This window comes from Populus nigra, chromosome 14 (assembly GCF_951802175.1).
Source record: "Populus nigra chromosome 14, ddPopNigr1.1, whole genome shotgun sequence".
Classification (NCBI taxonomy): domain Eukaryota; kingdom Viridiplantae; phylum Streptophyta; class Magnoliopsida; order Malpighiales; family Salicaceae; genus Populus; species Populus nigra.
In genome coordinates, this window is record NC_084865.1 from 13,399,204 (window position 1) to 13,421,897 (window position 22,694).

The 22,694-nt window shown below is 32.8% G+C and overlaps 3 protein-coding genes across 5 annotated transcripts; 1 reads left to right on the plus strand and 2 right to left on the minus strand.

Moving 5' to 3' along the window:
- Positions 1 to 141: 141 nt before the first annotated feature.
- On the minus strand, positions 142 to 2,308 carry LOC133672254 (syntaxin-112-like). Of its 2 annotated transcripts, XM_062092618.1 has the most exons (3): positions 2,024 to 2,307; positions 1,433 to 1,507; positions 142 to 1,342 (listed from the first exon to the last, which is right to left on the minus strand). In XM_062092618.1, exon 3 carries the CDS (start codon positions 1,314 to 1,316, stop codon positions 420 to 422), a length of 897 nt encoding a protein of 298 aa, XP_061948602.1. In that variant the 5' UTR covers positions 1,317 to 1,342; positions 1,433 to 1,507; positions 2,024 to 2,307; the 3' UTR covers positions 142 to 419. The 2 variants fall into 2 exon arrangements, with proteins under 2 accessions (XP_061948602.1, XP_061948603.1); XM_062092619.1 differs by lacking the exon at positions 1,433 to 1,507 and having other exon boundaries at positions 2,024 to 2,308.
- A 3,180-nt stretch (positions 2,309 to 5,488) lies between these two features.
- On the minus strand, positions 5,489 to 8,307 carry LOC133673530 (uncharacterized). 2 transcript variants are annotated; one of them, XM_062094388.1, is made up of 4 exons: positions 7,784 to 8,307; positions 7,373 to 7,475; positions 6,148 to 6,353; positions 5,489 to 6,005 (listed from the first exon to the last, which is right to left on the minus strand). In XM_062094388.1, the coding sequence occupies exons 1-4, from the start codon at positions 8,221 to 8,223 to the stop codon at positions 5,741 to 5,743; spliced, it is 1,014 nt and encodes a 337-aa protein (XP_061950372.1). In that variant the 5' UTR covers positions 8,224 to 8,307; the 3' UTR covers positions 5,489 to 5,740. The 2 variants fall into 2 exon arrangements, with proteins under 2 accessions (XP_061950372.1, XP_061950371.1); XM_062094387.1 differs by having other exon boundaries at positions 7,574 to 8,307.
- Positions 8,308 to 12,023: 3,716 nt separating this feature from the next.
- On the plus strand, positions 12,024 to 16,803 carry LOC133672568 (uncharacterized). Its single transcript, XM_062093015.1, has 12 exons — positions 12,024 to 12,348; positions 12,739 to 13,022; positions 13,314 to 14,066; positions 14,251 to 14,361; positions 14,684 to 14,864; positions 14,956 to 15,137; positions 15,389 to 15,525; positions 15,638 to 15,733; positions 15,830 to 15,899; positions 16,021 to 16,095; positions 16,246 to 16,291; positions 16,470 to 16,803. The coding sequence occupies exons 1-12, from the start codon at positions 12,024 to 12,026 to the stop codon at positions 16,529 to 16,531; spliced, it is 2,322 nt and encodes a 773-aa protein (XP_061948999.1). The 3' UTR covers positions 16,532 to 16,803.
- The last annotated feature ends 5,891 nt before the right edge of the window (positions 16,804 to 22,694 follow it).

Here is a 22,694-nt window from a genome sequence, read left to right on the forward strand (position 1 = left end):
GTTCCATTCATGAGATGCTAAATTCAGCATTTCTCAAGAAATAAGTTCAGAATCCATTGCTCATCGCTCAAAGCACTCTAAGGTAGATTAGAATGAGGAATTTGATACAGAAATGCCTAAATCAACAATCAAGGGAAGAACAACACAGGAATAAGTAGACACGCCATTCATAAAATGTTTCTCCTAAATTTTGCTTATGAAACATTGGTGACAAATTAACGGAACCTCAAAATCTATCTAGCTAAATGACAACCACATTCACGATTCAACTACTCAAAAAGCCATCTAAAGCTGTAAAGTAGTCAGAGATCCCTTCTGAACTATTAAAAAATCTACTAGACATGAATTTACAGGCAAGCAACTAGAAACAAAAACAACTATCACTTGACAGTACTCAAATAGTTCCCCTCCCTGCTCTCTCAAGTAGCCAACGTAGATATAATGCAAACCAAAATTATGATCACCACCACAGCCAAAACCCATAAACACCATGTCTTCCTTTTCTTCTTCATCTGATTGGCATAGTAAAGACTGTTTGTTCCACCACTTACAAAATTACTTGCTTTGGCGACATTCTCTTCAATATCGTCCATCTTCTCTCCCTGAGTTTCAATAAGAACAGCCATATCAAGAAACACCTGATGCAGCCTTTTCAAGCTTCTCTGTATATCCATTACAGCCTCATGTTTCTCTGTACTCTTCAAGTCCATCACTCCTTTCCCTTCAAACATCTGAACTCCCCCTCCTCCTGAAATAATCTTTTCGATCACCTCTGCACTTGGTTCCTCTCCAGCTGCAGTGTAGTATCTTCTTTTCAGATCATCTTTGTAATCTGAAAAAATTTTCTCTCTCAGGATCTGAAACTCATTCATAATCGCCCTAAGTTTAACTCTCAAGCCATTGGTGACTGATATCCTTGTCCTATCAACAGGACTCCCTTCTCTATACAATTCTGAGACTTTGCAATTCGATATATTGGAACTGTCTAGTGATTCTAGTCTTGCCTTCACAATCTTGGCCTTTCTAAGAACTGCAACTATGTCTGATTCCATTCTGTCTCTTACGCCACGAAGAACTTTGGCACTGTGAGTAGACTTTGACTCTTCATTAAGGGTTTGAAGATCAAACAAGAGATTGGTAATCTCTTCCATTTCGATCTTGATTTCATTGACTTCACGGAAGAACTGAGAGAGGTTTGGTTCATCTGTGGGGTTTAGCTGGCCTGATTCGATGTCGAGTTCGGCTTTAAGGTCTTTTTGGGATTGTTTCTTCAGTTCCACATAACTTAAGAACGATCTTGTCATTAGATCATTCATATTTGCAAGAATTTTGCAAAAACCACCTGCAATAAACTTATTTTTTAGACAAATATAAGTAATGCGGGAATCTGAATATCTACTGATCAAGAATGGCAAAAGAAAACGCTGTATACCTCCTAAATGGATTCAATATTCGATTAAGCACTTAAAAAATCTTGAGATTCTGAAGAATTCTTCCTCCAAGAGATCTAAATGACACAGAAAATTAACTATTTTTAGATAAATTTATCCTGTTCTCCAAGAAATCTAAAGATATAGATAATGACAGTGACAGACGCGCGCAAAAAGTAAACCCATCAAGAACAGTACACAAGATATTCATGGGTATGACATTCTACAAAACTAAGAAAATTCACTGACTTCAGAAAAGGGTTTTCTGGAAAGGAGAAAAGAAATAATCTTGAAGAAACCATTAAAGAAACAATTTTGAGAAATCATGGCAAAGAAACCCTCAACAGTTCATGTCAAACCCATCATGAACAGCACATAAAAGTTAAACAACGGTTATCAAATTCTACAAAGCAGTGAAAATTCTCCGATTTTAACAAAAAGCGTTTTTGAAAAGAAAACAAAAAACTAACCTAAAGAAATGGTTTGGGAAGTCAAGGCAATTCAAGAATCCCCCAAAAGTTCTACTAAAACTAAAAGAAACCACGAGAATCAAGAAGAATAGAAAGAAAACAAAAGTGGGGTCTGGTTAAAACCTTGGAGAAATGTATGGCTCTCTCTGCTTTCTACAAAAGAGACCAATGCATCCTTTCTCTATCTCCTTCTATCGCTCTTTCACTTCTGATACGTGTTTCTTAGAGTTGTGAAGTGAAGATCAAGAAACACTTGAAATAGTTTTTTTTTTTGTTTTGTAAAGATAATGAGGGAGATAGAGAAGAGGGGGGATTGTGATCTTTCAATTTTATAACTCCTCTTTACACGGTTACAAAATTTTCAAAAATTAGTTGAATGGAAATAGTAGCCGTTAATATTGCTGAGACGGTGCAATTCCTTCCTAAGGTCATGAAATGGCAGTTGAATAATCAAACCGACTACATTCAAAAGGCTAAATCTGTGGAAACACGTTCAGGCAAACATCTTGCCATGGTGCAACGGCAAAATGATCGTGTGTCTATTATCATTTAGATTGTTTTAGCGTCTGTGTAAGACATCAATTTTATGAACATTTTGGAGACAAACAGTATCGATCAAATCACATCATTTTTACAGCCAGTCTCTGTCTTTTATCCTGTATCTTCCAAACAGTCTTCCATGAAACCTGTTGTTTCTTGAGCCTCCCAGAGTCACAGCTCAAAGCCATTAATTTCAGGACGTCCCACAAGATCAGGAACCATGACTTTATTTAGATTTGCATTGCTCACGGTCCATAGCTTTGCTACTCGACCACTTAGACTGATGATGACAATCCAGTTAAGTTTCTTTTCAGAAAACTTTAATCCTTTGTTTTGGATTAATTAGAAGTTGAGTTTTGTAATTTTTTTTATATAAAATAATATCAGTCAAATAAAAATAATTAACTTGAATTGACTTATAAATTAGATTTTATAATTTTTTATTTATTTTTTAAAAGATTATCTTGATTTTTTAAAAAAGTTTAAATTGTTTTTTTTTTATTTTGTAGGATCTTGAAACAAGACTTCGATTGTACTATTGACAATCTAATTACATAATAATTTTCCCCAATCAATCCATGTTATCCTCCATGTCAACTACATCGATGGTAACTACCACCGCAAACCAATTAAGAAGCTATGACTCCTTGGAAAAATCACCCTACTCTCGCATTTAAAAATATTATTTACTGTAATTTTAATTTTATTTATTCAATCAGAAAAAAATTATCATTAATTATTAAGGTTATTGAAGATTTTACACATGATTTGTTTCTCATTGTCAAATTAAAAACTAAAAAATAATTTTTTTATATTAATTATAGAGTGAAATAACCAAAATATCATTAAAATAAAAAAATCTAGACCTATCATTAAGGGATATTTTTATATTTTCACAATGATTTTTTTTGTTACTATAATATCAGCTAAAAAACAATTTGATATTTGCTCAAATATAAAATATAAACTGTTAAAATACACAGTGAAATGACCAAAATACTTTTAATAAAAAAAATTAAAACCGGAGTCAATGAGTATTTTTATCTTTTCAAAATGATTTTTCCTTTATTATTAAGTCAGTTCATGGGTAATTTTGCATTTGGCTAAATAATATAAAAAAGGTAGGTGTGAGTCTACGACACTGGGAGGAGCGTGAGAGGCGGCCTCGCACTTCAAGCTGCATATGCGAAGCCTTCTAAAAATGTCTTTCTATCATGTTATTGGAAGTATCATCGTGTCCTTTTTCATTTGAAGTGGCACATGTTGGCATTGGCGATCCAGTTTGTTCGCCAAGAGATTTTTCTTTTCTTTTCTTTTCCCCCACTTTCCCTAAAAATCACAGCTTGACTCCTTTTATTGTTGGTATTTCAACCTCAATTCTTATTATGTTGATTTTTAATTCTTGTTCTTAACTCTTTTGTAGAAGATTTATTTGTTTTCAATTTTATCATTTCATCTCAATTTACAAATATTATATTTTTTAGTTTGGTTCTCATTCTCTTGATTTCTAATTCTTTTTCCTTAAATGTTTTATAAAAGTTTTATTTGTTTTTAATTTTATCATTCAATTCAAATTAATGGTATTATGTTTTCTAATTTGATCCTAATTGTTTTCATTTCTGATTTTTTTTTTTAAATCTTTTTGGAAAAATTATTATTCTTTTCAATTTCACCCTTCAATCATAAATTTGTTTTTATTTTTCATGACTGTTTTTATTCTTATTCTTTTGATTTTTTTATCATTTTACTAAATTAATTTTTCTTTTTAATTTCTTCATTCAATCAAATATAAATTTTTTTTGATAATTAAATTTTGATCCTTATTTTTTAATTGTTTTTTTTAAATCTTTTGTATAATTAAACTTTTTTTTTAGTTTTATCATTCAATATTTCATTGATTAAAAATTAAACTTCATGATTTTTCAAATATAATGCTCCAGGTCTAATAACCAAAGTCATGAATTTAAAAAATTAACATGTTTTTTTTAACACTTTATAATTTTTTTTATTTTTTTATCAAGTTATTCTAATATCATGATTTAGACTACAGGTTTAGCAAGATATTTCAAGTTAACTTATCTCTGATTTCTAATATCACAAACTTGTCATGCTAACTTGAATTAATAATGACAAATTTTTATACCTCATTTTATTCTTTCGCTGTAAATTAAAATACTCCATTTGTTCCCTTGAAAAAAAAAATTTCATTAAATTATTCTAAATCACATTTCTTTTTAAATTTGATCTATTTTTTTTATTTAATTGAATTAAAATCAACTTTCAACTTATTCAACCCAATTAAATTTATAACTCGAATTGCATATAATTTTTTTTTTAAATAATTCTAGTATTTGAACATCAGTTTTTTAATATATATATATATAAATTCAGCCCCACAGTTAGGCACAGTTACCTAGTCTAGTTTAACTAATCACATTAAATAATCCCAGTATAATAGGCAATCAATACAAAAATATCCACTACTTTTGATTCCATTGATTCAATAGAGAACTAATCTCAAGTATCGAAAATTAAATTTTTTAAAGAAACATTTAAAAATATAAATTCTTTTAAATGCCTACTCACCAAACCAGAGGGAATCCTTGACCTACTGAGCTACTGAGTAGTTGTTTTCTATATTTAAAATACCTAACAACCAGTCTCATGGGTTGGCCTAACAATTAAGAACATTAACAGCATCAGCATTCAGCAGTCCATTCCTTGTAAAGCTAATTTATAACTTTGGAACAATAAAAAAAATACGTGAACCAATTTCAAAGGATTCCATCACAAGCAAAATCCTGCCTTCCTGTCAAAACTACTTCATGCTAATACAAACAAGGATACATATCCAAGCATCATCAAATACCGAAAAATTCCTGTTGCTCGAAAAAAATAAGGGCCCTCAACAGCATTCCTTCACCAAACAGGTTCGGCAAGAAAAGAATAAATATATTGAGCTTCAGAATATATGCACTAGTCATCTCTTTTCATCAAAGAAAACATACTTGGAATTCTGAACCTTGAAGAAAAATCACAAAATTGAAGTTTGTTGTCTAATGAGGAGACACCCTCTCTTATGATTTTTATTTATCAATAAGCTTCCAGTACAACAACATCAATGGTGGCTAAGGAGCACACGACTGTTTGAAAGAAATAACATGCATTTTTGTTGTCTATTAGAGAGACACCCTCCCTTATGATTTTTATTTATCAATCAATAAGCTTCCAGTACAACAACATCAATGGTGGCTAAGGAACACGTGACTTTTTGATGGAAATAACATGCATTTTCAGAATTCAAATCTGTTTAGCTACTGGAAAACACTCCTTCAAGATATTATGAAGCAGTAACGAATACATATCGGGGAAAGTTCTGAAGTGGTCCACATGGGGGGATGACTCAAAATTATAGGACATTACCCTTCTCCCCATTCTCCTCTGATCCTGGATCTCCAACTCTATTAATTGAAATGGAACAAGTTTATCTGCTGTGCTATATAGAAAAAGGTGGGGACAGGAAGGCTGCTTTTTTGAGAGTGTGGACACAATTTCCGTTAACTTCCTGCAAACATAGCAAGAAGCACTATCATGGATAAATTTTTTACAGCTGATACATGTGCTGACCATTATTTAGAACAGAAAATTAGTTCCCACCAAGGTGTAATATAACATTCGACAGAGCAAGACACAAAAAGAGCACTTACTGATCCACTTCTGGCAACTTTAGAACTACAGAGAATAGCATCTCAAATACATATAGCACCATGGCTTCGATCATTGAAGGTTCATTTTCTTGCTCTTTTGATTCACTGGCTGGATTTTCTAATCCATTTATTTCTTTAGTCTCAATAACTTGCACAGAAGAGCTGCGTTTCTTCAGCAAGGCAGCGGAGAACCCACCAGCCCAGACCTGCCAAAATGGAAGAAAATCAGCCATTAGCACCCCTTCAGAACGAGCAGCATTTCAAACAGATACACAAGCACCACTAGATATATATACAAAAAAATATCTAAAAATTGACAACAAACATCAATAACAGCCAGATGCCAATTAGAGCAGAATCTTCAATTCAAGATGACATTAGCACTCCAAACCATGATTATATGCCTATTTGAAACCTTACAAGAATCACTGTTCTACACTACTGCAGAATTCCACCATAAATGAGCAAATAATTAAGAAAAGTTTAATAGCAACATGCTCAAAACTTTCCATCAGTCACCCTGTTCATACCACGCCACAGATAAGCACTTCCTTATTTCTGTTTTGAAACTGAGAAACTTATTCCACAACCAGTTCAAGTCCATTCATGGTTAGGTTCATAAAGCTAAGCATCCTTCCGAAATTTAACTTTGTTTTCATTGCTTCTAGTGACTATAATGGTTGTCTGAGAAGCAATGAGGCCATAATAAATTAAACAAAATGTAACATAAATTGCAGTTTTAATGCAACTACACAATGAGGTTACTATGTTAATTCAAATTGTATATTATTCTGCAAAGCCTAGGTTCACACTGAGCTCTTCACACAACATCTAGCTCATGTATGATCCATGTTATCAACCTTGGAGTATCTGACCCAGTTGAATCAGCTTTAACATGAAATAAGAAGATAGGGAAGTCTGGCAGAGTAGAACAACTAGGAAGACTGCAACTCAATTAAAGCATGAAAATGGTTCCATTCGAGACATAGCCAATCATGATCCATAGATGTCAAAAGCTAACATTTAATTTCTCCTGAAAGACCAAAGCTAAGAAAAACAATTTATCATCAACTAAGACATTCATTATGGGAAAACAAGAATTTGCACCACTACGCATTCACTAATTCATTCAGCAACATTCATAAACTTCCACACCAAATAAAAAAAATGTGCACAAATTTATCACAACAATCAATGACTTCAAAAAGACCATAACTCAACAAACCTTAGGATTTAACTGATTGCCACCTCCAGAATCAGAAACACACCCTTTAATCTTCTCAATTAGTCCCTCCCTCTCTTGCATAACCCCAAGGATATAACCATACCTGTAAACAACAACACACCACAACAATTACCAATCCAGTTACAAACCCAAAAAGGCACAACAAATTACACAAAAAAAAATTGCAATCAATCAACCTACACAAGCCAACCAGTGTTACTAAAGGTGTGAAAAAACAAACATCTCTCTCTACCATCATCTTCTCTCTCAGAAACCCACGAAACAAGCTCATTAGCCAATTCAGTGATCCTCTTCTCCACTCTCTTCCCAAAATCAAAACAAAGCAACTCTCTCATATCAACGACAAACGTAACAGCATGAATCCCTCTTGAATTATACCATTCCACGTACTTTCTGAGATGTTTCTCTCTAGCTCCAAGCCAGCCAAGCAGAACCACAGTCGCAACTGGGTTTTTATCACTAAAGACACTACCTTTACCGCTAACAACACTCTCTGGTGCTTTGTTCCACGTAAAAGGCCTCTCATTTTGATGAGATTTGAAGTTAAAATCAGAGTTCTTGGTGGGGTTTGAGAGATGAGAAGAGGAAAGCGAGAGGAGGAATTTAATGGGGTTTGGATTAGGAGTAACGGGTGAGTGAGAGAACGGTGAAAATGAAGAGTGAATGCGAGAATGAGACAATTTGGGTGTTGATACGATGTGGGTCTGGAGATTTTGTCGTTGTGAGGGTATCGATCGATGGATTATTGAAATGGGTTTTAGAAAATTTGAAGTCGTTGATGTTGGTTTAGTGAAGAGACTGCGATTGATGACCCTTACAGGAGCTTCCATGGCGGAAAATCTGGTGCGGGTGAGGGGTGGATTTTTGAAAAAGAATGGGGGCTTTGTCTTTGTTTTCCCGTTTATTTGTCAAACTGTTAAAGACATTTATTTGTACGGAACATTTTAGATGTCTCTTAAATCGTTGCTGAAAAAATTTGTTATTTTTTTTATTTTAAATTAATATTTTTATATATTTTAATGTATTTTTAAATAAAAAAATAACTATAATTATACTCTTAAATCTCCTCTACATATTTAAATTCTGATTTTAAAATATTTTTTTTATTTTGAATAATAAAATAATATTTTTTTATTTTTAAAAAATTTATTATTAATATTAGTATATTAAAATAATTTAAATACATAAAACATAATTTAAAAAAATATTTAAATTTTTATAAAACATTATTTGATTGTGTTCCCAACAACATCTAAATTACTGGTATTTGATTGATATTATTATGAAAAATATTTTTTATTTGATAATGTTTTAAAAAAAATTAAAATTTTTTATTTTTAATATCAAAACATTAAAATAATTAAAAAATACTAAAAATAACATCAAATTAATATATTTTTAAAATAAACAAACTACCTATTAAACCCCGTGCTTTGTGGATTGATTTGAAAAAAATAGAATTTGATACACAATTCCAGTCAAGTAGTTGAATTAGTCAAGCTTTTAACCTGACGGAACACATGGACCCAAACGAGCTTTTAATTATTCATTATAATTATAATTATAATTACAATTACAATTACAATTTAATTACAAAATAATCCAAAACACATGGGTGTTCTAGTGCAGCTACATTATTTATTTGTACTGAATTCATTGTTCATGCCACTGTTTATAGTCAATTTTTTCCTTAAAAACCATAAAATTTCTATGTTTTGCACTTTGATTATTTTAATTTTTTTTAATTTCATTCTTCAAAATCATATTTTTATTTTTGTATGTTTTGGGATGTTTCAATCTGTATGTTCTATTATAGAATTTCTAGACATAGTTAAAAAAATAAAACAATAAGGAATAAGATTGACACAACAAAAATATAATTGTTTTCATTTTTATTGATCAAAGGGAACAAAAAAGGTTGGTTTAGTTCTTTAATTTTTAGTTTTTTTATATTTGATCCTTATTGTTTTAGGTTTTTACATTATAATTCTAAATTTCATTTTATATCATTTTAATCCTTACATGTTGAGAGAGGGGAGAGATTGTTATCGAAAAATGAATGTGAAAGAGACGGTGTTTTATTAATGATAAAAAATCAAATCTTGATATCAATTGGTTCGTCTTAAATAAAAGAGTTTAATTGAGATAATTTTATTTTTTAATCAAGCAAAAAGAAAGAGTTTGGAGCTTGTAAAGTTATTTTTTATTGATTTGATTTTTATTTTTTAAAATGACTTTAGGGTATTTTGATGTAGAAAATGAGTCTATGGAATTCATAGGATGTTTTGGGTTGTTTTATCTTGAAATAAGTTGAAAATAAATTAGAGGACGTCACATCGGATAATATGTTGTTTTTATTTTGAAAAAAATATTTAGTAAAAGATATGTCATTCGCTATTTTTTATATATATTTATTTTAAAAAAACCCAAGCATGTAGACGTAGGCTTCCAAGCGAGGACGTACATGAACTTTTTCATTTTAGGTTAGGCATGCAAGCTTGTTCTTCTAAGCTCAGCAACACCTGTTTTTTTTATAATTTTAATTAATATCATTTTTCATTCTTAAACTGTTCGGCTTGATATTTTTTTAAGAGCAATTATTTTTATTTATGGTTTTAAAAATTTTATAACATATCAAAGAGATTATTATAATTTATGTTTAAAGTTTCTTTCTCTTAAGTTTTAAATGGATGAGTTATATTTGTATGATGTATTTATAAGAACAACAATCATATGTATTTAACAACCACAATAAACCTCCAACCTAAATAAAATATATATAAAATAAAAAGAACAATCAAGGTAAAATATCTGTATGTACATCTACCTTTTATTTTTTATTATAAAGATTAATTTCCTATTTTAGTCTTTAATTAATATTCATAATTGTTTTTAAGATTTATCATTTTATATATTTTTTCAATTTATTATCTTAAACGCAGACATCATTTTTCTATTCTTCAATTGCATAAATTTTATAATGCTAGAAAACATATCAATAATATTAACTCTGGTGTAGAAATGATGGCTTTTTAAAAACATGATGTAGAAATGATTCATTGCAAATAAACAGCACCGATGCAAGTTCGTTTGATGATTCAATGATGAAATGTGTTGATTCAGCAAGAGATGGCATTGAATAAGAGCACTAACAAAGGTAGGCGACGACTGTTTTGGATGCTCTGGTGAGCGGCGAAGAGGAATGACAGGCAATGTTTCATGAGAAGGGGTAAAGAATGAGGAATCATTGCAAGGTTTTAAACATGGCGTTTGAATATCGATAATAAGGCGATCATTGTTTGAAGAATATTTATGATTTCTCTTTGCTTATGGAGTTATATGAATCATGGTAATTTTTCAGCCTCGGAAGCCTTACTGCTTTGTCTGCGGCAGTGGGTTTTCCTGAGCAAGTTGTTGGACTTGCACTGCTAAATTCTGCTTGTCAGTCTGGAAATCCAAATGAAAAAACGAATGAGTCTGAAGAATCAATCTTGCAGGAAGTTGTACTGAAGCCTCTGAAGAAGTTTTACAGCGTGTAGTTCTTGGTTACTCTGGGGGTGACTTGGATCCATGGGTAGGTCCTTCGAAGGCCTACTAAAAATCTTTGAGAATTCAAATTATGCTCAAACATCACACAGGAATTATGTTGTAGCAAAAGCCAGAAACATTGGGTTTCCATTTCTCACCAGCTACAACAGTGTATGCTCTGGCAATTTGAGGGATGAAGCAGAATTACACTTTTTTGTTACCTGGTTTCTCGAGTGAAGATATATAATAAAAACACGTTTGGGTTACTGCATCGGATAGTGAAGTGCCTTGTACAGTTTCCCTGTGCCAGAACTTTGACAGGCAGTTCATGCATTAGGTGAATGATCCAAATTGATGTGATAATAATAGGTTAAGTTTGTGCAGATAAAACCAAAGATAGTCTCACCTTTTATTTTTTTGGCATAGCTGCGCCATCGCATTCATCAAATAATCTAAGCAAAATTAACATAATGGAAATTCAGTAGAAATCACAGAATATGCTTGACAAAGAATATGATGTTACAATCTAAAGGAAATCCTCAAAGAATATGATAGAGATGAAATCCAATGGTAGTTAATGCTACAAAGCAAATGGTGAGATTACAGGATTGAAATGGATTTGAATTTTGTTTCCTGTCCTAAACATGGAAATTTTTGCTATTTCAGCAACTAAAGCCAACACTCCTTCCAGATATCCAAAATTCTTTTCGTCCAGCAGCCAGCCAGAGAGGAAAAGACAAATGATGAGAGGACAAAAGGGCAAAATATTCTGGTTGTAAAGCTTAGATTTTACAGGAAACAAAAAAAATCCTAGGTTGTAAATTTGCTGTCTAAAACCTGAAACAGAACGCCTCTAAGCATTGTCCTTACCGATGTTCCAGCTTTGTAATCATCGAATCTTAAATTTAAGCACCTTTCTGCATTCCTTAGTGTCAGTCTCCTCCTTAGATTCCATACTTTTTTATCTGTCTCAGCATCGAAATCCTTCGTGTTCTTAGGACTCTCGCGTTGTTCTTTCTTGATTCCTACACTTTCCAAGGCTATTTGGAAGAGAGACATTTTTTTTTCAAACTGAAAGTTCCTGAATTCTTGCTCGCAAACAATGAGCACAAAGGAGAATGGTTCGACTAGATATAGAGGTCCTCATCCTCACCTTGTTAATGTCCTGAAGCAAAGGCGAAGTGGGTATGAGCCATCAGATACAGAAACTGATTGGCAAGATAGTCCTAGGCGTGATCAGAAAAATGGAGCTTTTGGTCCCGAGAGTCCAATTCAGTTAGATTTACCAAGAAATGTCAGCCCTTTGAAAAACAGCAGGAGATTTTCTTCAAGATTTGATGATTACTCTCCAAAGAAGGACTCTGTTTCCAGTCCTCCTCGAAGGAGGCACAGCAGCAAGTCGCCCTACAAGCCACAAAGAGATAATCGTAGTGCTGAACCTATCCCAAATCAGAGAAATGTCGATCCCTTGTTAAGAAGACAAATTTCCCCATATAAGGCACAGAGAGATGAAGGTGGTTCTGTTTCACCTACATCAAGTCGGAGAAATCTTGATAACTTGTTAAAATCCGAGTCAGGAAGACAACTTTCTCCTTACAAGGCACAAAGAGAAGAAGGTTGTGCTGTTTCACCTGAATCAAGCCAGGCAAATGTAAGTTCCTTGTCAAAACCAGACCAGAGAAGACAAGTTTCTCCCTACAAGGCACAAAGAGAAGAAGGTGGTGCTGTTTCACCTGAATCGAGCCAGAGAAATGTAAGTCCCTTGTCAAAACCAGACCAGAGAAGACAAGTTTCTCCTTACAAGGCACAAAGAGGAGGTGGTGCTGTTTCACCTAAACCCAGGCAGAGAAACGTTAGTCCCTTGTCAAAGCCAGACAAGGGAAGACAAATTTCTCCTTTTAAATCTGGGAGAAAGGAGCATGGTATGCATGAAGAGGGTGAGATTGTAAGCTCCAACAGAAGGAAAAATCAAAGGATGCCTACTAGAGAAGAAAGGAGCACTCAATTACAATTTGACGAAGACAGTAGATTGAGTGAGAGACAGAATGCTAGTCGTAGAATGGCAGCGGCGCCAAAACAAAGGGCCTGGGACAAGGAACAGGTAAACAGTCATGATCATAAAGAGCAAAAGGGGGGAAGAAGCCCATCACCTTTGTCAAGGAGCATGAGCCGTAGACAAAGGGAAAGAGAAGTTTCTCATGCAAAAGCAGCTTCTGTTGGTGAACTGAATGAGACTGTTGCTAACATTAAGCTTTCTAAAGATTCTATGCCTACTAGAGAAGAAAGGAGCACTCAATTACAATTTGACGAAGACAGTAGATTGAGTGAGAGACAGAATGCTAGTCGTAGAATGGCAGCGGCGCCAAAACAAAGGGCCTGGGACAAGGAACAGGTAAACAGTCATGATCATAAAGAGCAAAAGGGGGGAAGAAGCCCATCACCTTTGTCAAGGAGCATGAGCCGTAGACAAAGGGAAAGAGAAGTTTCTCATGCAAAAGCAGCTTCTGTTGGTGAACTGAATGAGACTGTTGCTAACATTAAGCTTTCTAAAGATTCTATGCTTGATGTTCCAAATTTTGAAAGCACGGAATCTATTTCTCCTGGTGATATCTTCTTTTCTGTTGACCAGACAGCTTTGGGGATGCAGAAGAATGGCATATTAAAGGACAACAATGTAACCAATTTGTACCTGAAACCCGCATCGTTTCCTCATATGGATTCTGTTCTTCTTCAGCGTAATAAAGTAAATGGTAATATCGATCATAACTCTCAAAGAACTTCGACAACAAGTTCTGGTTCACGAATGACCATGACGTCAGCCTCTGCTGCAAGTAGGCAGAGCAGTAGCAAACTTGGCAGTGACAGTAGCAAGATAAGTGATGCAAGTGGTAGAACAAGTGGGAGCTTGAAGAAGTTCACCGAAAACCGGAAGAAAAAACAAACAGAAGCTTGGTTTTCTTGTTTGAAGAAGGGACCTTGCAAGACCTCAAAATCACCTGGAAAAAAAGGTTCTGATGAAACATCATTCATCGAGAAGGCATTTGTGGTTGAAAGCTTGAGACAGTTTTGGGCTGATAAGCATCAACCCGGTTCATTGAATGGATTTACATGCCACAAACATGAAGCTCAAATTCTCGGTCAACTTGTAAGTTATTTCAGGATTGAATTATTGTTTTTCCTTTTATCTGCTTAGCACAAGATGAATATGTTTTGAGGATCACTTGCATTCAGGCTTCTGCAAACTGCTTTATTAACTAAGTCATGTCGTTCACCGTTGCTAGTCTGTTTTACCAGCAGGCTTTGTTAACTCATTTTATGTATTACCATAGGTATCACATGACAGCATTCCTCACATTTTGCTGAAGGGACCATCCGGTTCTGGCAAAAAAGCGCTAGCAATGGCTCTGATAGGCGATATATTTGGTGATGCATTTTGGCATGTATGTCCTTGGTTATCAGACACAATAACATTAAAGATCTTTCTCTCTTAAACAGTATTTTCGGATGCTTAACTTAATTCACTGTTTTTCTTGCAGAAAACACATGATTTAAGATATTTCCAGGTTCGGTTATATGAGCACTCTTATAGATTTGTCATCTTGTATCAACAGAACTGAAGTTTTTAAAAGCTCGATATCTCTTTATTATTTATATTTTAAAATGAAGTTGGTGGAAAGTTGAAGATTCATCAATTACATTTAACTCGTTTTTAATCTTCTGGAGAACTTAGGGTTTCAGTGTTTTATACTTTCTTGTGGACAGGAACAAAGGGGAGCAGCACAGGTAGTGGTTCCAATAACATCCAGTGCTCATCATGCAGAGATCAATGTAAATTCGGAGCCAAATGCTAAAACTGCATTAATGGGTTTAGTGAAGGAAATAAGTAACACTTATGCTATTACCCCTGATGTTAGCAACGTCAATTTTAAGCCAGATTATAAAGGTGAACTCTTTAAACATGAGCAAGATTGCCTTCCTGCTCAACAGTTTCATTCGTCCACTTGAAGCTAACTCTTTTGTCTTCTTTATTTCAGTATTAGTTCTTTATGAGGTTGACAAAGCACCAGAGAACATCCAGCCCTTGATAAAATGGATCATGGACTGTTACACAGATGCTTGTAAACTCATTCTCTGCTGTGAAGATGATTCAGACATTCTGGAAACCGTAAAAAATCGGTGCAAAGTTTTAAAAGTTGATGCTCCTGTGACCCATGAGGTAAGAATGTTCCAATTAAAATCAGTGTAGTCACTGCTTGAATGAACTGATGATATATAATGACAGTTTTTCTGGTCTACTTTATCCAGTTGTTCAGTACAAAGTCCAAAATTAAGATTTCCAAGCCCCTTAATCATGACCCTCATCAATACTTGAATACCTTTGTCCTACTGAATTAGTCTTGCTCAAATTAGACCTTGCAAAAAAAAATCTGTCTTAACTCTCATTTCTTGATTCAACCTCATTCCCAGATCATGGAGGTTCTCATTCAGATAGCAAGGAAAGAAGAGTTTGATCTACCGATGAACTTTGCAGCTAAGATCGCTGCCAAATCGAAGCAGAACCTGAGAAAAGCAATCATGGCTCTTGAAGCCTGCAAAGCACACAAGTAAGGACTTGAACTAATGAACATAATCAACTTCCAATAAATCTGTATAAAAAAAGGGCAATGATAATTAGTAACACCAATAAATAATGTTTGTGGCAATCTTCTTCTGCAGCTATCCTTTTTCCGATGATCAGCCAATTCCATTTGGATGGGAAGAGGTTTTGGTAGAACTTGCAACAGAAATCCTGATTGATCCATCACCTAATAAGTATAATTTATCCAACTGGGTAGCAATCAGAATTTACCATACTCGGTTTTCCTGATGAATGCTAACTATCCTTTTCTGCTTCTATGGATTTCGCAGATTGTTTTCTGCACGGGAAAAGTTGAAAAGGCTTCTTGTGGATTTTGTTAACCCCAAACTGATTCTCCTGGTGATGCATTTGATATCTCTAGCCTGAAATAATTCAATTCACTATCACTACCAATAGTTTTCTTTTTTTTTTATGTAACTACTAGAAATATACATTTCTGATAGAGCTGCATCTCCAACAGAAATTGGTGGAGCAATTCCTGAAGGGAGTAGAGGCTAATTCAAGAAGGGAGCTTTATTATTGGCATGCTTATTATGTAAGTTCTCTTTACCATTTTGTTGGTCCTTTTCTTTTGGTTTTCCGGCCAAGAGGTGTCTTCAGGCTAGCTTCGGTGCTGCAAGACCAAATCCAAGTTGTAATGCCGACTTGTCAACAAACTGAAAATAAACGAGGTTTTTGTTTACAGGATAAGAGGCTCCCAACAGGAACAACTGCTCTACTCAAATTAGAAGGTAAAATGGATAAACACTCTAACAGGATAATCATTTATAGTTTACACACACATAAAGATTCTGCAATTCATTGAAGCAACAATGTTTAGCATCATATATATAACTCAATATCCAAATGGAAATTTTTGTTTTAAGCACTTGGACAGTTCATAGCCTAAATCATGCACTTATTCTGCAGAATTTGTGGCCAAATTCATGAGCATGTACAGGAAGAGTTCTGGCACTCGTCAGTATGTATAGTGGAGCTGGTCTTTATAAGCCCTTAGCCACATACTTGTATGTCCACACTAAGGTGTTGCTTCTATGGATGCTAAAGCTACTCGAAGTACTTCAGATTTGTTTTGCTTGATTATAACATGAAAGAAGGCAAAATTCTGTACATAATGTGCTGTTGTGTGTGTTGGTTTGACGAAAGATGATCCAGAAGAACTGCTTGATAATCATGCAGCAATCATCCCTAGACTTATTAACCTTAAAAGAAACATATATTCTTCTGCATTTTTCATGTCATAGTTGGAGATATATTTTTCATGTTCAATAATTTTTCAAGTGTTAAAACATGTACACACACATTAAATCTAATATAAAAACCCACAACAAAAGTAGAATGTTTTCTGCCAAAATCTCCTCTTCTTCTTCTTTCCATTCCATTTATCCTATTGCGGTGAAAAGGGTCCCGTGGAAGGACGGCGATTCCTCCGGTTATATGACCGATGTCATCCAGCCATATCTTGAAAGGGTGAGCCAGGCATATCTTGGATCAATGAGCATTAATTATTAACATTAACAAAATAATAATAATAATAAGGAAGGAAGGGAAGTTACTTTACCCCAGGACAAGTAACACTAGTGATTAGAGTAGCATTACGATGAATTTGTCCCTGGGGCATATAACAATTGAAGTAGGAGTTAGGGGGGGAATGGTTTTCTGACCATGTTACAATGTCATTTTTAAATTGTTTGATGGTTGATTAGTTTTTTTCATCTTTTAGAACAGTTAAATTATTTAAATGCCCTGAAAACAAAGAAAAGATGTTTTACATAAAGGGGCTATTATATCTTTTTAATTTTTTTTTGTTAAAGTTAAATTATTTTAATTGCCCCTAGTTTCAAAATTAACAAAACTATTATCTAGGGTTTTTCTTTTCTTTTCACCATAGGTTTTTTTTTAATTTATTTCAACTTAATATAGGGTATTTTTATATTTTTAATAATTGTTAAATATTAAAAAAAAACCTTATGGCACGAGCCAGAAGGTTAGCGGCGAGTAAGAGGCTATTCGATCACCAAACACCACCTTCCACGATGTCATTTGAAAGATCTTAAAACCCCTTACGCAATGGGGTTTTGAGACCTTTTGATCTCCTTGTATTTAATTTCAACTTAACTTCGGGTGTTTTTGTATTTTTAATAAATGTTCAATCGCCTTGTTGAAATCAAGAGCAACATTAAAAGTAGGTCAATCAGCAAAAAGAGCGAGAACTATTAGAAGATGAGGTGGGTACCATTCACCTTATCCCATTTAAAATTTCAGAATTGTCACTAGTTTTATCTTATTTTCCTTAATGTACAATAGTGAAAATAGCTTTGAAAATAAAAATGTCATGAATCAACTCGAGGAATATTGTATGATCTTATTTAAAATATTAACATACTCAAAGGATGTTTGATATTTAGTATGCCGTGATGACGGTAGCTAAGGAAATAATTATCAATGTTGACGGACTCAAATGATATCTGATACTTAGTATGTCGTGATGATAATAACTAAGAAAATGATTATTAATGTTAATCAATAATGTTGATGGACTCAAAGGATGTTTGATGCTTAGTATGCCATGACAACGGTAGCTAAGAAAATGATTATCAATGTTGGTTGATAATGTTGATGGACTTGAAGGATGTCCGATGCTTAATATGCCATGGCAACGGTAGCTAAAAAAATAATTATCAATGTTGGTCAATAATGTTGATGGACTAGAAGGATGCTCGATACATAGTATGTCATGATGATATAGCTAAAAAAATGATCATCAATATTGGTCGATAATATTGACAGACTCAAAAGATGTTTTGATTCTTAGTATATTGTAATAACAATAGCTAAATAGATAGTTATCAATACTAATTGATAAAAAAAAATGGATGGGTATGACAATGAAAAAGAAAGGAATGTGTTCGAATACTTAACGTCATGTTGATTATGACTAAAAAAACAAGTAAAAAGCTTGTTGGGTAATCTAGATGATGATCCTCATGAAGAATAATTTGAAGTTAAACCCGAGTTGTTGTCGGTCTTTTTTTAGATTCTCTTTTTAAATTGATTTTTTTTCTCAATTTTATCATTTACATAAAGTTAGTTAGGGATCATTCTTCATGCTTTTTTCACTTTTTTTATGGAATTATCTCAATCTCATATCCCGGGGCACAAGTTTAATATGTTAACCTGAGTTAACCCGAGTCTTTTTCTCGTTACTTTTTTTAAATTGATTTTTTTAAGTTTCGGCTTCAACATTAAGTTGGTTGATAATCAAGCTTGATAATTTTATTCGATTTGTTTTCTACATGATTATCCTAGTTTAATGACCAAGTCGCGAATATAACATCCTAGCTCAAGTAGGCTCAAGTAGAGCTTTTTTACCTTTACTTAATTATGTTATTTTTTTAAATTTTATCTTTAAACATTTTATTTTTCAGGAATTGAACTTTGAGGTTTTTTTTCATTTTGTTTTCTACAGAGTTATGTTCTCATTTAATTTTTGCTTCATTATTAAATACAGTCATTGAGATCTTTTAAAAATATTTGAAGGATAATTTTCTATGGTATTAGCATATGTTTATTTTTTTAATTTATCTCCATTATTTTTTTTGTTTTGTTTATTTATTACTGTTGTATTTTTTATTTATATTATTAAATTAATTAAATTTATTGAACTCGATCGAGTTAATGACTCAAGACCCAATCATTTTTGCTTCTTTCAAAATGATTATAATATCTAGATATCTTTTTAATATTGGAAAGAATTTAATTTGACTCACATCTTAGGTGGCCACCAATCTAGTATATACCAAGATTTCTTTATTTATGTGTCTCTTCCAAGAAAAAGCCAAAAAATTAAAATTCTTCTACTTTTCATGTTATTTTATTCTCCAATAATTTTTCCCACTCATGTAACATGCATGCTTATATTTTATTGTTTTTAATTGATCATTGTCTTTCCTTTCATTTATTTATTATTGTTATATTTATATTTATATTATTGAATTAGTTGAACTTATCAGACCCGAATTAATGGACTGAATCTTAATTTTTTTTATGTTTTTTAAAAATATAATTGCATTATTTAAATATTTTTTGTTTAAATTGAAAATAATTAATCTGGCCACGGAATAGCGTCACCGTCAATCTAATATAAACCAATACTTCTTTATTTGCTTGTCTTTTCCAAGAAAAGGCAGAGAAAAAGAATAACTTTCCACATTATTTTATTCTCCAATAATTCCTGCCACTCACGTTACGTACTCTTAAACCATTAGAGAGTAAGCTTTGTTTGGCCATGTCCGTTTCAACTGCATGAAAAGCAAGCATTCATTCAATATTTTTCATTGGTGGAAACACAGTTTCGAGGGCTTAGCCAAGCAGTCACTAAGCAAAACTCGATTGCAAAATCAGGAGGTATTTGTTATAGAAAACTTAAGATTAATTACCATGGAAAATTTGGGTCTCAAATTCCAACTTAATTTCTAAGGAAATGCCAGATCGTCATGAATCTGAACATTCTCAATCATTTTTCAAGAGAATGCGATTCCCTTTCCTCTAGAATGGAGAATCGATCCGAGACTCCCATCCTTCTCTTTTGCAACAGTAGTGCTCCCATATTTGATAGAGTCTTAAATTCATTGAACCAAATTAGATGCTTCGCAGACAGTGACATTGACAGGCACCCAATTTCTGGACCCTGTTGTAAGTAACTAAGCTATAAGAAGTAATTGTTCATACAGATGCCTTCCAAGGACAGCGTCCTTGCACTCTAACTAGCTAGCCAATGCATGCACAAACCACCAGTCAACGCACAGTGGCGAAGCTTATATGGGCCTTTCGACAAGTGCAAGATGGCGATGTTTCTGTGTAAATGAATTCCATCCACAGGTCATTGTTCACAAGGGATCGATGACCGCTCAAATGTGATCTTCAAGTCATAATGGCCAAATGGATTGTAGCAGAACCAAAATAAGCCAGCCAAAGTGTTTTGCTCCATGTAGAATCTGCCAGCTTGGTTTCCAAGTGCAAAACATTAATACTGGTGTAATTCCACAGGATGCATTTCCTTTCATGGAGTTGTGGTGGCCACTCAATATGAAGGTGGAGGAGGACGAGGAACACATTCACATTGGTGTGGGTAGAGGGTTGACGAGGATTGGCTATTTCCATCAATGGAAGTTCGATACTTTCGGGGCTGAATCGATACTGACTTTGGCAAATTGCCCCTTTTCTTGTTTTTTTATGCGCCGGAGCACCAATCTACCACATTTTCGACCAAAAACAGTCGTCCAGTCTTGATTGAACTAGTGTGAGAATATCTTACGTTAAAAAACCCTAAAAACGAAAGATAAAATTGACTGATGCAATCACTTTCTACATGCAAATGGAAACTATATATATATAATTAATTTCACAAGCTAATTTTTTTTTTTATAATTATAACAGTAGTCATAGTTACGGCTACAGCTATAACAAAAACTACAATATTAAACTTTGAAGATTAACTTAACTTATTAGATTTTAAATTTGTTTTTTTAATGATTACAAGTTCAAGTTTTTTTAGAGTTATTGTATACTTATATAATCATTAATTTTAAAATTTATAAAATTAATTGAGATTCACGTATTAACACTAATATTAATAATTAAAAAAAAATTATAATATTTACGCAAACGTACGGCCCTTATATCAAATAATGTATGCAGGTTGGTTCTTAACTCATCAATTTCACATTTCCAAAATTTTGTCTCGAACTACCCTATATTTAAACTCCGAGGTGTCGAACCCAGAAATATATTTTCTGAAAGAATAATTATAATTTTAGCTTATAATTAAGCTATTTCAACTCTCACTTTTTAGATACCATAAAATTAAAAAATAATCTCAACTCTTAATCATATATACGATATAATTAATATTCTTCATAATTATATTTGTGGCGATATAGATATAATTAATATATATTCTTCATAATTATATTTATATATGGTGATATAGATATTAACAAATAAGTGAGATGAAATTTATGCAATACTTTTCTCACTGTAATAATACACATATTTCAGAAACAAAAATTCAACCACCAGCCATTTGTCCAGACCCACTCAGCTAGAATTTCAGCTCGACATTTATCTCGGTCCATTCAATCCTGCTTTGGCATGTCCTTTAATGTATATTTTTTTTTTAATTTCAAGAAGCTATGATAATTTTTTCTATATAGAGCAGGCATTATTTTTCACGTTAATGACATTAAAGATGCAAATACACTACCACATAAAAAGCTAGAGATAGCAATAGAAAGCCAAGTTATAATAGCGATTATAGTTTAAAATTATTTCGCTTAGAAATACATCAAAATAATATTTTTTTAAATTTATTTTGATAAAAACATATCAAAACTATTTAAAAATATTTAAAAAATATTAATTTTTTTTAAAAAATAGAATCACGGGTTGGACAGCGTTCCAAAACATGCCAATAGCCTTACAATTTCCATGCGACATATGCACATGAGATGATCAATACTGATTTCAGTAGAATTTCTCATGGAAGATTATAAATATGAAATTTACAAATCATACAAATAGAACCCAGAAGGATATATCTAAGAAGAAAATTTGGGAAGAATCTTGAAATAAAGGCTTGAAATAAAGGTTGAGAACAGTTTTCTTTTTATCGAAAGAAGAAAAAAGAATCTAGCACAAGCTGAGAGCATATCCCTTCAGTAAATTACACATAAAGGAGAGTCCTCGGATAACGTGGCAAGCTCAACTACGTAATACACCACGTATGATTTTATTTTCTTTATTATTATTATTATAAATTACGACTTGTACATACAAAAACCAACCGTGGCCTACCGATCCTGCTAGGAAATTTATTACCTCTATATTCTAGGTTTGAATTTTAGTATCCATGTTTATTATCTTCACAATATTTTATTTAATTATTGAACCTATAAAATATTCAGAAAATCTAAAAATTAATTATAATATATATAAACTGCCCAAACATCCCATGTTATATATATAAAAAAACTAACAGCATATAATGGATTAAAATCTTATATTTACTGAATATAATATAAGCTATTGAATTTAAATGAAATAATTCAGTGCGAGATAAAAATAAAAATAAAA

Bases quoted from the DNA above. Each gene is read 5' to 3' on its own strand.
- LOC133672254 (XM_062092619.1), bottom strand. From the start codon at position 1,316: ATGAATGATCTAATGACAAGATCGTTCTTAAGTTATGTGGAACTGAAG.
- LOC133673530 (XM_062094387.1), bottom strand. From the start codon at position 8,223: ATGGAAGCTCCTGTAAGGGTCATCAATCGCAGTCTCTTCACTAAACCA. The intron at 7,476-7,573 runs GTAGGTTGATTG...TGTTGTTTACAG, and splicing joins AGTAACACTGGTTGGCTTGT to GTATGGTTATATCCTTGGGG. The intron at 6,006-6,147 runs GTAAGTGCTCTT...CTATGTTTGCAG, and splicing joins AAGTTGCCAGAAGTGGATCA to GAAGTTAACGGAAATTGTGT.
- LOC133672568 (XM_062093015.1), top strand. From the start codon at position 12,024: ATGAGCACAAAGGAGAATGGTTCGACTAGATATAGAGGTCCTCATCCT. The intron at 15,734-15,829 runs GTATAATTTATC...TGGATTTCGCAG, and splicing joins ATTGATCCATCACCTAATAA to ATTGTTTTCTGCACGGGAAA. The intron at 15,900-16,020 runs GTGATGCATTTG...CATCTCCAACAG, and splicing joins ACCCCAAACTGATTCTCCTG to AAATTGGTGGAGCAATTCCT.